Genomic DNA, 14,186 nt, shown 5'->3' on the forward strand with positions numbered 1-14,186 from the left:
CCACCAGGGCGGGGTACTCACAAAGTGCTGGCTTCCGCCTCATAGGACTCCTTCATGTCCACCTTTGTGGAAGAGTCGTCTGTGCAGAAAGTGCAGAACACAGAAGCTTCTGGTTACGTGAGGGAGGGGGCACTGAGTCCAGTGTCCAAGCTCTAAGCAGGAGACGCAGAGCCCTGGCGGTGGGGAGCCTGCAGGCCTTCGTGGGCAGAGCCGGCCAGGCCCCTGGGCTGCACCCGCGCCTGCTCCTCCTGGGGGTCTTGTGAGATGCACCATCTGCTGCAGGGCTGGGCAGGAGGCAGGACAATGCTCTGGTTCTCGGAGGATGTGCCATGTGGCGGGGCTGGAGAGGGCTTCTCAATGGCCAGGACAAGAGAAGCACCACTGGTAGATGTGGGCACCACGTCCGGCAGTGTCCTAGGGGCTGTGCTACTTTGTCTTCTCTGATCCCAGCAGGTATCACCACTGCTCCAACTTTTAGATGAGGAACTGAATCAGAGAGGTTATGCAACTTGCCCCATGCCACACAGCTGGTGAGGGCAGAAGCCACGATCAGAGCCGGCAGGTCTGAGCCCCAGCCTGGACCCAGCCAGGCTCCATACGTGGACGGCTGCTCCCCGAGGACAGACACGGGGCCTCAGGGTGCCTGAGACCCTCAGACCAGCAAAGGGCCTGGTACACAGCAGCTACTTGGGCAACACCAAAGAGACGACCTAAGGTCCGTGTGACACAGACGAGGAGGAACGCCGAGGCACCATCACATGCAGCAAGCGAAGCTTGAAGAGAAAAGGGATCAGAAAACGTGGGAGTGGGGAGGGGACAGGGAGAGAAAAGGGACGTTTCTGGCAGTGGGAGGGAAGTGTGCAGTGAGCACAGTAATGGCCCCAAGATGCCCCCGTCCAAACCCCAGGTGCACGTGCCAGGTGACGTGGCGACGGGGCTGGAGGTTGCTGGGCAGCTGACCCTGAGACAGGAAGATGCCCTGGGCTATCTGAGGGGGCTTGACGTGTGCCCCGGGCCCTTCGGTGTGGAGGGGGAGGGGCCGGACGGAGCTGCGACAACAGGAGGTCAGAGATGCCACCATGGCTGTGACCGTGGAGGGAGGAAGGCTGCGGGAAGCTGGAAAAGGCAGGAAACAGCTTCTCCCCGGAGTCTCAGGAGGAAGGCCGCTGGCCCGCACCCTGATTTGAGCCAGTGAGACCCACGGTGGGCTTGAACCTACAGAACCGTGAGAGACTAAGTCTGTGTGGCTCAAGCTGCTCAGTCGGGGTGACCTGTCACAGCAGCAGGAGAGAACTGACCCGGCAAGGAAGGCCCCGAGGCAGAAACCAGCAGAGGACGCGTGTCTGAGAGTGTGCGCACATGGGGAGTGTGTATGCTGTGAGCGTCTGGTGTGCACGCTCGTGTGCGTCAAGTGTCTGTGAGGACGTGAGCGTGTGTGCTGTGTGGAGTGTGTGCACACGTGTGACGTGATGTACGTACGTGTGCCACGCGTGTGATGTATGTGGTGGGTGCATGTGCACACGTGGTGTGAGTGCGGGTGTGCCTGGGCCCCAGAGGGAGACCTGAGGGCTGGGGGACAAAGGACACCCACGCAGAGAGGAGGCCGGCAGGAAGGAAGTCCACGCGGGTAGGCTGAACATCCTGTGTTTACCTCGTGAAAACTCATTTAACGGTATAATTGCGATCTGTGTACTTTTTAGTAAAAAAGCTTATTAAAAAAAAACCACTACTGGAAATTTCAATGCACAAGGGCCAAAGCAATCACACTAAAGCTGAACGTTTAAATATAGCTCAATAAACCACCTGCTACCCACTGGGGAAGCCGCGGGCCTCTGGGCCTCAACCTCCCCACCTGCCCGTGAGGACAGACTGCCGGCCTCGCCGGGCTGTCTCTGCAGTGCTGTGGCGGCTCCAGCATGAACAGCGAGACCAGGAGGAGGTGAGAGAGCCAGCCCTTCCTCAGAAAGCCCCCTCAGCTTCGTCAGCACGCAAAGGGTTCTGCGCTGTTCGTGGAGACGCGTGAGCCGCCGGGGGCGCGTGCAGGGCCGGACTCTCCACGGAAAGACCAGAGGCTGCCTGCCACGGAGGCTACCGCTGCGCTGTCTCCAATACCTTTATTTCTGTCCACCTGACTGACGGAAGCCACGGGTCCTCAGTATACTAAGCATTTGAAAAGTGGATGCCCCTGGTGTTTAGAAGATTGAGCTCAAGTGGGCTACCACGAAAAGGAAGCACCTTGTGCGTGCTCACAGATTCCGGAAAACGCTCCCCAGATGCCCACACGGAGGAAGTGGCTCTGAGTGCTGGGCCGGCTGCACCGCCTTCGGGCCCCTTGCTCTTCCTGCCACTGCCCCCCACCCCGCCCCGGGCAGGCCTCGTCTTGGAAGAGGCCCCATACCCACTCTCAGCCCCAGCGCTGGGAGCCCCGCCCGGCCCTGGGTTCTAAGTTTGGTAAAGTGACTTTGGCCAGGCGTGGTTCCAGAAAAAGTGTTTCCAGCCCCCCAAAGTTACGCAGGAAGCCACCAGGTGGCCTAAAGCAGGGAGTGGGGGGAACACGTGTGCCTTGACTAAACTTGCAGATTAACGTGAACAGTGAAGTCTGGGAACAAAGGGCGTCGGCTCAAACCCCCCGGGACGCTGGCCACAGGGTCACCGCACAACAAGGCTGCCCAGGTGTTGTCCTGGGAAGAGCTCGCGGCACAGTGAGCCCTGGTGGAAAGGGGCGGCGGGGCCCTCTTGCGCACGTACCACTGTGAAGGGACAGGTGGTGGGTGGGTGTCGAGGCCCCGTCAAATATGGCTCTGTCCAGGAAGTCGATGGTGGACTCCGTGTACACGATCTGGAAGACCTGGCCGAGCAGGGAGCACAGCTCTTCTGCGGCGACCTGCCAATGGAGGACAATGCGGAGCCTTCCTGGGCAGCTTCCGGGCATCCGACACCTCAGATGCAGAACGAACACCTGCCCCGAGGGCCTGACGCCTCCCACTGCCCAACGGGGCCGCAAGGACACCAGCCCACACCCAGGAAGCGGGCTGGACCCGCGAGAGCGTCAGCTGCCGGCCCTCCTCCTCCACCGCCCTTCCAGCCAGCGCCGTCTCCCCACTCCTGTCCCAGCCACGGGAAAGGGGCAGGGAGGGAACAGCACCCGTGCCAGGTCACACGGACGGCACTCCTGACACCGCGCAACTGTTTCACACGTGTGCCGTTAACGCAGGGTCCCATCTGGGGCGGCTCTGCCCCTGCGACACGGGGCAGTGTCTGCAGGAGCTTCCAGTGGGGACAGGCCAGTGAGGCGGCCCCATGAGAAAGAACTTCCCAGCGGGAAGGTGGGCGGGGCTGGGGAGGAGGGATGCAGATCAGAGGCTACCTAAGGCGGGGCGGCCCTGCTTTGGTCTCACAGATGTGAACGCTTAACAGAAGGGTATCAAGGGGCTCCCCGAGGCTGGTGGCTCTTGGGTGGCCGAGGTGGGGCCCCAAGCCCCAGCTCCCCACTCCCAAGCATCTTCCCCAAGGGCACAGCTCGGGGTACAGACCACGGCCCCCGTCAGTGTGGGGGAGGGAGGGGTGAGGCCCACCAAGAGAAGAAGGAACCAGCGGACTGGGAGCCAGTGGGACCTGGGGTGGGACCTGGGGCAGGTGCTACGCGGGGCTGGATCAGGATATAGGCGGGGCTGGCTCTGCTGTGGGTGGAGCCTGGGCAAGCTGTAGGTGGGGCTGGGTCAGGACATGGGGGGGGATGGGCAGGCCGTGGGCAGGGCCTGGGTACCAGCTGCCAACCCTGCTCACCTTGCTCTCCGCGGCCAGGATCACCAGGCAGCATGCCTCCACAGGCCCCACTCCGCTCTCTGACAGGGAGCCTGCGGTGAGGCCTCTGGAACTTTCTGCACACAAACTCTGGCTGGGGGAGATGCCGGGGTCCTGGGCTGGGAAGTCAACACCGTGGCAGGTTAGGGCAGGTGTGGGAGCTCAACAGCAGGCTCTGGGCGGCCCCGACCTGCCTCAGGCGGGAACAGGCCGAGCCAGGCGCACCCCCCTCGTCACCTTCCCGTCACAAGAGCACCCTCCCATCCTCACCCCCCTGCCACTGCCCACTCAGAGCCGTCACCGTACATGACCCTCCAGCATCTCTGCCAAAGACAGTGCGAGTATCTTAGGCTGAGATATGAAACTGCTAATATCCAGCTGCTTTTGATCGACACAAAAGCAAGCATTCACAGGGTTCTAGTGACAAGGTTAATACACAATCCTGACAAGAGATGGGGAAACGAGGCACAGGGGGCAGAGCGCCAGGCCCGAGGGTGCGTGAGGGGCAGAAGCCAGGTAGGGATCTAGACGTGAGAGCCCCCGCCTGTGTTCCTAACACTACACACCGCCTGCTCACACGTAAGGTCTTGTGGGACGCGAGGGGGAATTCCTGAAGTGGGAAGTGGGGGGAAGCTTCTTCAGGAACAGGGCTCCAGGCCTGTCTGAGCGGATGCTCAGACACACCAGGGAGCAGGAAGTGGAGGTGAAGGTTGCGCCCCCCTGATGCCGGGGTAGCTCAGCGCAAGCCCACCCAGGAGGGAGACAACCCGAAGCTCAGACGCGGCTGAGAGACGGGAGCCCAGGCAGGAACAGCCGTGCTGGGGGTGGATGGGCCTGCAAAGACCAGGGCTCTGAAGGGCAGGGCTGGCCGCACCCTGTGCGGAGGCTGAGCCCCGTGAATCCCAGGGTTAGAGCCCGGACTGCACCGTCCCACAGACCCACGGGCCACAGGTGCTGAGCGGCACCCGAAGTGGAAACCACCCACAAGGTCTCAGGACAAAGAAGACTGCGTGAGCGCTCACTAGCGATTGTTACCCTGACCTCGCTGACGTGACGTCTGGACATAAAGACATAAATGAAATACATTAGTAACGTTGATTTCACTTGTTCCGTTTTACTTTTTTAGAACATTTTTAGTAGCTTTGTGGCTCGCACCCGTGGCTGCTCTCAAGGAAGCAGGCATGTGGCTCCAAAGCCACGCAAAGCAAGCCCACTTCCAGTCCCCCAGCTGCATCCAGCCACAGTCCTACAGGCTGTCCCCACAGGTCCCAGTTCAGATCCACTGTCCACTCTCCTACATCCGCAGAAACATCCTTTAACGAGATGTCTCCATGCCCTCCGAGCTCTGCCTGCCACACGGAACCTCCTGCAGCCAGACCTGACCCCTACCCCGGCCCCATGTTGTCCCAAATGCCAGCATAGCCTGGGTTGAAGGAGGCACACAGACAGCCTGCGGGTAGCAGGCACTTAGTAAGTGTTAGCTACCACTGCCGGCACCTGTGCTGAGGACGGCCGCGTGCATCACCTGACACACAGCGCGCCTGATGGCACAGGAGCCTCTGAGGGACCAGGAGGGCCCCGGTCCGGAGGCTTCCCTTCAGGGCCACCCGCTAGAATGAGGAGGCCGCTCCAGGACACGGAATTCATTCTCTTTCTTTTAACTTGAAAGCTCTCAAAGCCCTGGGTCCTGGTTTTCATCTTCTGGAAAGTTTCTCCTACAGAGCTCATTCTCTTAGAAATAACTCGGTTACCTGTTTTCCTAGTAATCTGCTCCATGATTAACGCTGAGAAATGTCCCGGACACAAGAAACCCAGGGGCCAGCTCCCCTCCTACCGGCCCAAACGCCGGCAGGCCCGCAGCCAGAGTGCGCTCCTCATTGCTCGGTCCCTAGGGAGGCCCCCGGCCTCGGGCCTCCTGCGGGGACAGTCCCCTGGCAGGGCACGGCAGCTACCACGGCGCCGGGCAGCACTGATGGAAGCAGTTACACAGCCAGTTCCTCAACCAGCCGGCCACCACCCACCCACCAGGTGACCATCTGCTCCCAGGTAGGCCACCAGCAGCAGTGGAAGTAAACAGAATCCTCCTGACAGGTTTACTGTGGAGATTAAACGAGATCATTCATGTCACACACTTTCTACTAGTTTGAGCCACCTTCAATTGTCATTTTTGTAGATTAAAATGCAGCTTCATGCTGTTCAACCGAAAATAATGCCTGTCATTAAATGGTAGCTGCTCACTGAACACAATACGGGGAAATGAGGAACAAGCAGAGCACAGAGGGGACCTTGCTCCAAAGTGCAGCACGACAGAGCAGGGGTGTGTGTGAGTGTGCATGTGAACTAGCGAGTATGAACGAGTGTGTGTGTGTGTGTGGGGGACCCGTGTGAGCGCATGTGAGTGCGAGGATGTACATGGGTGTTACAAGCACGTGTGGGGAGTGTGCGTGCGTGCGTCCGTGCTGTGTGTGACGCTGCGGAGGGGACGCTAAGCCACAGCCACACAGAGGAGAGGGGCTGTAGTAATCCCGGCAGCCACCTGCACAAACCGCTCCAGTTACCTGTGCACACAGGCCCTTGCACGGGAACCTCCTTGAAGCTCGAGGAGTCGGTAATGGGAAAGCTCACCAGGGCCCTGGCTCTTAAAAAGCCCTCGGATCCCCGTGAACTAACGACCTCAAGCAGAAATACAACTCTGCACTGCCGGAAGCACAGCGTGCGACCGAGGCCGGTCCAGCGGGCCACCCTCACGCCCCGCCACCGGCCCTTTGGGGCCCAACCCAGCCGCCGCCAGTGCCTAAAGGAGCCCAGGACGGCGTCCGTGCTGCAGCGACAACCTGAGAACTGCCCGCCGGGAAGGGCACGGCATGTGTGAAACCGTGATTTCTCTCCTCATTTCTCAGGGACTTAGGCCAGGGCTCTGGACCCGCCAGGCAGCCTGTCCGGCAGTGCCAAGTAAGGCGGCGCTGCACCCTCATCGCCAGGTGAGAGGTGTGGGCTGGGCGAGGGGAGCTGACGGCTGGTTTAAGGTTCTCTCTGATTCTCCTACACGGACACACTCAGAACGTCTCGCAGACAGAGAGCTCCTTGCTGGTCTGGTCTCATCTTTGCTCCCCCCGCTTTGGGAAGACCGCCTGGCCAAAGGCAGGGGCCGAATGTTGGCTGGGCTGAGCTGAGGCCCACCCTCACCCTGTGGAGCCACCTGCGCCCGGGGCTCTACCAGGCCTGGGTGCCAGAGGCCACGCCAGCATCCCGGACGGGGGCCGCGCTGAGTGACAGTGGCTGAGCTCAGCACCTGTTCCTCACAGCCTCCTGGGTCACTGCCCTTCTCTGGACAGAGGGCTTCTCTCAGGCACAGTGGGCAGCAGTGGCTGACCCACCGCTGCAGAAACTGTCTCCAGAGCTCCGTGAAATCCACGGACTCACTCCTCAGGACAGAGGCGTGGTCGGCATCTGCCAAGGACCCTCCTGACCCCACTCCCCAGGCCCATACCTGTCTTTAGGACCACCAGGTGTGAGGCGTCATCCCGCACGTAGGACACGGCGGCGATGTCATGGATGGGGACCCTGAGGATGGTGTCCTCCCCGTCCCTCCAGGCCAGCTTGACGTTGTAGGCAGACAGGCTGATGACAGCGTCATGCTCCTGGGTCAGGTGTCCGGGGAGCTGGTGGGCTCTCTGGAAGGAAGCACACGGCATCAGAAACACAGGGCCCGGCCACGGGCTCCCCTGGGGCCCCGCACCGTGTGCGGCGCACGCAGCCCTCACAGCCAGTGCTGACTCGTGGGCAGGGTGCTGCTCCCCTGAGAGCAGCCATGCTCGCTCCCAGGGCACTGCTGTGCTCAAACCACGTGGGGGGTTCTTTTGGAACTGCCTTTAGGTTCAGACCTGTGGCGTGTGGTTTGGATATCTCGAAAACGTGAATTGTGAAACAGCCCAGAACCACCAGGAGCAAGTCTGGAGAATAAAGTTCATGTTCAGACTGAGGAACAGTCTTGATGGCCAAGGGCCAAGTGCACCCTTGACATGATGGGACTGGGTCATCCCTCACGGCCATGAAGGCGCAAGGTCAGAGGGCCAAGAGCTGGTGTCAGAGAACAAGGGTCAGAGGTTGGGGTTAGGAGGTGAAGCAAACTGAGGGTCAGAGGTCGGGGTTGAGAGGTGGAGCAGACTGAGGGTCAGAGGTTGGGTTAGGAGGTGGAGCAGTCTGGCAGTCAGAGGTCGGGTTAGGAGGTGGAGCAAACTGAGGGTCAGAGGTCAGGGTTGGAAGGTAGTGCAGGCTGAGGCTCAGAAGTCAGGGTTAGGAGGTGGAGCAAACAGGGTCAGAGGTCAGGGGTTGGGAGGTGGAGCAAACAGGGTCAGAGGTCAGGGTGGGAGGTGGAGCAAACTGAGGGTCAGAGGTCAGGGTTGGGAGGTAGAGCAAACTGAGGGTCAGAGGTCAGCATTAGGAGGTAGAACAGGCTGAGGGTCAGAGGTCAGTGTTAGGAGGTGGAGCAAACTGAGGGTCAGAGGTCAGCATTAGGAGGTAGAACAGGCTGAGGGTCAGAAGTCAGGGTTAGGAGGTGGAGCAGGCTGAGGCTCAGAGGTCAGGGTTGGGAGGGGGAGCAGGCTGAGGGTCAGAGGTCAGGGTTGGGAGGGGGAGCAGGCTGAGGGTTAGGAGGACAGAGTCGGGCAGATGGGGTTACCTTTGCATTGTCTATGTAATGCAGGATTTCAGTCCTACTGGAGGGATTCAGGTATCCTGGGATGGACGTTAATTGACCTAAGTACTGAAAGAAAGTGGAGAGACAAAGTGCCGTGAGAAAGGGAAGATGAGGCAACACCACCACGGGCCAGCAGAGCACTGCGAGAGCCTCGTGCATCCCCACCACCAGGCCCCTCGGCCGCAGCCCCGGCTCGCAGCGGGGGGCTCCTCAAGGCAGCGCGCTCCAGGTTTTTAGCAAAATCTCCACCGGCTGAGGAGAACACTCCCACACTTCCCACCAGGCTGCATCAATGTGGTCATCAAAGGCCTGCAAAGGACACCGCAAAATTAGTTCGGTGAAATCTGGATTCTAAAAGGACAGACAAGGGACTTCCCTGGCGGGCCAGTGGTTAAGACTCCAGGCTTCCACTGCAGGGGGCCCTGGTTCAATCTCTGATAGGGGAACTAAGATCCCACAAGGCGCATGGTGTGACCAAAAGATAAAAATAAAAATGAAAAATAAATAAAAGGACCGACAAGGATGGCTTGTGTTTCCGGGTCATGGTTGGAAACTGAAAACTACGGTTCTGCACAACCTGCTAAAAGTAAACGTGTTAAGTCACGAAGGGCCAGGCAGCTGAGCGATGAGCATAGAGAAATGAAGTGACAAGAGGCCATGAAGCACCTGGCTAACAAACCTCAACGAAAAGGGCCCCAAGTGCGGTGCGGACGCAGTGCTGCGTCAGCTGTGTTCGCGTCACATCTCCACCGATTAACACAGTTTTTAAATGTGATTTAACGGGTTACTGATTTCTCTTACAGCCAACATTTCTCATCCTCTCACTAACTCAAATGTTTAAGATCGCTGTTAACAGGGTGACAACAGACTTCCTGTCTCCAGTTCGACGTCGTCACTCCTGTCCTCACAAGAAAAGAGCTGAACAAACTGAAAAATCAACATGTCTTCTCAGATCCATCAGAGAACAAGGTCACAGGGCAAACTGCTGCCCCCAAAACTGGAGGGAGCAACGGGGGACAGAGAATCACAGACCCCGGGGAGAAGCCACAGGAGCCGGCCTGGGAAGCGCACCAGAAGGGGACTGACCAAGGGCTGGACATAGGCACGGACAAGCTTGAGACAAAACTCTGGGGACCAGGCAGGAAGGCCTCTTTACCTCAGCTCCTTTTACCTGAATCACTACACCCAGCTTTCAACAAAAAATTACAAGGCATGCTAATAGGCAAAGAACACTGAACATACAAGGCAAGCATCAGAACCAGACTCAGATATGGCAGAGATTTTGGGAATTATCAGACCAGGAATTTAAAACAACTATGATTAACATGCTAAGGGCTCTAATAAAGTGAACATCATGCAAGAACTGATCGGCGATGTAAGCAAAGAGATGGAAATTCTAAGGAAAAAAATCAATGGGAAATGTTAAAAACCAAAAACATTACAACAGAAATGAAGAATGCTTTTGATTCGTTCACCAGTAGATGGACACAGCTTGGAGATATGTCAGTAAAAACTCCCAAAACTGAAAAGGAAATAGAAAAAAGAAAAGAAGGGAAAAAACAAACCAAAAAAAAGGAATAGAGGGCTTCCCTGGTGGCGCAGTGGTTGAGAGTCTGCCTGCCAATGCAGGGGACACGGGTTCGAGCCCTGGTCCGGGAGGATCCCACATGCCGCGGAGCAACTAGGCCCGTGAGCCACAACTACTGAGCCTGCGCGTCTGGAGCCTGTTCTCCGCAACAAGAGAGGCCGCGATGGTGAGAGGCCCGCGCACCGCGATGAAGAGTGGCCCCCGCTTGCCGCAACTAGAGGAAGCCCTCGCACAGAAACGAAGACCCAACACAGCCAAAAAATAAAATAACTAAATAAAATTTAAAAAAAAAAAAAAAAAAAAAAAGGAATAGAATATCCAACAATGGAATATTACAAAAGGTATAAGAAATGCGTAGTGGGACTACCAGGGAAAGAAGGGGAGAAACAAACACAAGAAATACTTGAAGCAATAATGGCTAAGAATTTCCTCAATGTCACACAACAAACCACAGACCCAGGAAGCTCAGAGGACATCAAGCAGAATAAATAGCAAAACAAAAAACAAAACCAAAAACTACACCTAGGCATATCATATTCAAATTGCAAAAAAATCAAAGACCAAGAGAAAACCTTGAAGTAAGCAACAGGAAAACACCAAATAGCACCTTACCTACAGAGAAGCAGGGGTAATAACGATATCAAACTTCTCTTCAGAAACCATGCAAGCAAGAGAAGAGTGAAACACTCAGTATTGAAAGAAAAACCCACGAACCTACAATTCTACATCTGGTGAAACTGTCCTTCAAAAGTGAAGGAGAAATAAAGACTTTCTCAGACAAACAAAAATTGGGAGATTTCATGATTACCTGGCAGGAGATGTTAAGAGAATTTATTCAGAGAGAAGGAAAATGATTTGGTCAGAAATTGATCTACATCAAGGAAAAAACATGACAGAAGAAATAAATAAAGGTAAAATAATACCTTCTACTTTACTTATTGTAGTTGATCTAACAGATAACAGTTTGTTCAAAAGAAAAATAGCAAGATGTATTGGGTAGTTAATTTGGTTATAAGGTACCTGCACTACCTGTGAAGCAATGTAGCATTATTTGAAAACGGATTAAGATTAGTTGTAAATGTAAATTGCAAACCCTAGGGCAACCACTAAAAATATTTATAAAGAAGTATAATTGAGGGCCACAGGTTCAAGATGGTGGAGTAGAAGGACATGTGCTCACTCCCTCTTGTGAGAGCACTGGAATCACAACTAACTGCTGAACAATCATCAACAGGAAGACACTGGAACTCACCAAAAAAGATACCCCATATCCAAGAACAAAGGAGAAGCTGCAGTGAGATGGTAGGAGGGGCACAATCACAATAAAATCAAATCCCATAACCGCTGGGTGGATGAGTCACAAACTGGAGAACAATTATGCCACAGAAGTCCACCCACTGAAGTGAAGGTTCTGAGCCCCACGTCAGGCTTCCCAACCTGGGGATCCAGCAATGGGAGGAGGAATTCCCAGAGAATCAGACTTTGAAGGCTAGCGGAATTTGATTGCAGGACTTCGACAGGACTGGGGGAAACAGAGACTCCACTCTTGGAGGGCACACACAAAGTAGTGTGCACATCGGGACCCAGGGGAAGGAGCAGTGACGCCATAGGAGACTGAACCAGACCTATCTGCCAGTGGTGGAGGGTTTCCTGCAGAGGCCGGGGGTAGCTGTGGCTCACTGCGGGGACAAGGACACTGGCAGCAGAAGTTCTGGGAAGTGCTCCTTGGCATGAGCCCTCCCAGAGTCCACCATTAGCCCCATCAAAGAGCCTGTAGGCGCCAGTGCTGGGTCACCTCAGGCCAAAAAACCAACAGGGAGGGAACCCAGCCCCAACTAAAAAGAGTCAAGTGGATTAAAGTTTTACTGAGCTCTGCCCACCAGAGCAACAGTCAGCTCTACCCACCACCAGTCCCTCCCATCAAGCCTCTTAGATAGCCTCTTCCACCAGAGGGTAGACAGCGGAAGCAAGAAGAACTACAATCCTGCAGCCTGTGGACCAAAAACCACATTCACAGAAAGACAGACAAGATGAAAAGGCAGAGGGCTATGTACCAGATGAAGGAACAAGATAAAACCCCAGAAAAACAACTAAATGAAGTGGAGATAGGCAGCCTTCCAGAAAAAGAATTCAGAATAATGATAGTGAAGATGATCCAGGACCTCGGAAAAAGAATGGAGGCAAAGATGGAGAAGATGCAAGAAATGTTTAACAATGACCTAGAAGAATTAAAGAACAAACAAACAGAGATGAACAACACAATAACTGAAATGAAAAATACACTAGAAGGAATCAATAGCAGAATAACTGAGGCAGAAGAACGGATAAGTGACCTGGAAGACAGAATGGTGGAATTCACTGCTGCGGAACAGAATAAAGAAAAAAGAATGAAAAGAAATGAAGACAGCCTAAGAGACCTCTGGGACAACATTAAATGCACCAACATTCGCATTATAGGGTCCCAGGAGGAGAAGAGAGAGAGTAAGGACTCGAGAAAATATTTGAAGAGATTATAGTCGAAAACTTCCCTAACATGGGAAAGGAAATAGCCACCCAAGTCCAGGAAGCACAGAGAATCCCAGGCAGGAAAAACCCAAGGAGAAACACGCCAAGATACATAGTAATCAAGTTGACAAAAATTAAAGACAAAGAAAAGGGGCTTCCCTGGTGGCGCAGTGGTTGAGAATCTGCCTGCTAATGCAGGGGACACGGGTTCAAGCCCTGGTCTGGGAAGATCCCACATGCTGCAGAGCGACTAGGCCCGTGAGCCACAATTGCTGAGCCTGTGCGTCTGGAGCCTGTGCTCCGCAACAAGAGAGACCACGACAGTGAGAGGCCCGTGCACCACAATGAAGAGTGGCCCCCACTTGCCGCAACTAGAGAAAGCCCTCGTACAGAAACGAAGACCCAACACAGCCATAAATAAATAAATAAATAAATAAAATTAAAAAAAAAAAAAAGACAAAGAAAAATTATTGAAAACAACAAGGGAAAAACAACAAATAATGTACAAGGGAACTCCCATAAGGTTAACAGCTGATTTCTCAGCAGAAACTCTACAAACCAGAAGGGAGTGGCATGATATACTTAAAGTGATGAAAGGGAAGAACCTACAACCAAGATTACTCTACACGGCAAGGACCTCATTTAGATTCAACGGAGAAATCAAAAGCTTTACAGACAAGCAAAAGCCAAGAGAATTCAGCACCAACAAACCAGCTCTATGACAAATGCTAAAGGAACTTCTCTAAGTGGGAAACACAAGAGAAGAAAAGGACCTAGAAAAATAAACCCATAACAATTAAGAAAATGGTAATAGGAACATACATATCAATAATTACCTTAAATGTGAATGGATTAAATGCTCCAACCAAAAGACACAGGCTTGCTGAATGGATACAAACACAAGACCCATATATATGCTGTCTACAAGAGACCCACTTCAGACCTAGGGACACATACGGAAAGTGAGGGGATGGAAAAAGATATTCCATGCAAATAGAAATCAAAAGAAAGCTGGAGTAGCAATGCTCATATCAGATAAAATAGACTTTAAAATAAAGAATGTTACAAGAGACAAGGAAGGACACTACATAATGATCAAGCGATCAATCCAAGAAGAAGATATAACAATTATAAATATATATGCACCCAACACAGGAGCACCTCAATACATAAGGCAAATGCTAACAGCTATAAAAGAGGAAATCGACAGTAACACAATAATAGTGGGAGACTTTAACACCTCACTTACACCAATGGACAGATCATCCAAAATGAAAATAAATAAGGACACAGAAGCTTTAAATGACACAATAGATCAGATAGATTTAATTGATATTTATAGGACATTCCATCCAAAAACAGTAGATTACACCTTCTTCTCAAGTGCACACTGAACATTCTCCAGGACAGATCACATCTTGGGTCACAAATCAAGCCTCAGTAAATTTAGGAAAATTGAAATCATATCAAGCATCTTTTCCGACCACAACGCTATGAGATTAGAAATCAATTACAGGGGAAGAAACATAAAAAACACAAACACATGGAGGCTAAACATTACTATATAACCAAGAGATCACTGAAGAAATC

At 53.8% G+C, this 14,186-nt stretch overlaps 1 protein-coding gene across 5 annotated transcripts in view; it reads right to left on the minus strand.

Annotated features, from left to right (window-relative positions):
* The window catches only part of CCM2 (CCM2 scaffold protein), a 61,785-nt gene that overhangs the window by 2,773 nt on the left and 44,826 nt on the right, over positions 1-14,186 (minus strand). For all 5 annotated transcript variants that reach the window (XM_082471558.1, XM_082471557.1, XM_082471560.1 and 2 more), the window contains 5 exons: positions 8,486-8,569; positions 7,295-7,478; positions 3,787-3,923; positions 2,749-2,884; positions 22-79 (listed from right to left, as the gene is read on the minus strand). In XM_082471558.1, the coding sequence (XP_082327684.1) occupies positions 22-79; positions 2,749-2,884; positions 3,787-3,923; positions 7,295-7,478; positions 8,486-8,569 (599 nt within the window). The remainder of the gene's footprint in view (positions 1-21; positions 80-2,748; positions 2,885-3,786; positions 3,924-7,294; positions 7,479-8,485; positions 8,570-14,186) is intronic.

The sequence above is a fragment of the Balaenoptera physalus genome (genome assembly GCF_965194825.1).
Source record: "Balaenoptera physalus genome assembly, chromosome: 8".
Taxonomy (NCBI): Eukaryota; Metazoa; Chordata; class Mammalia; order Artiodactyla; family Balaenopteridae; genus Balaenoptera; species Balaenoptera physalus.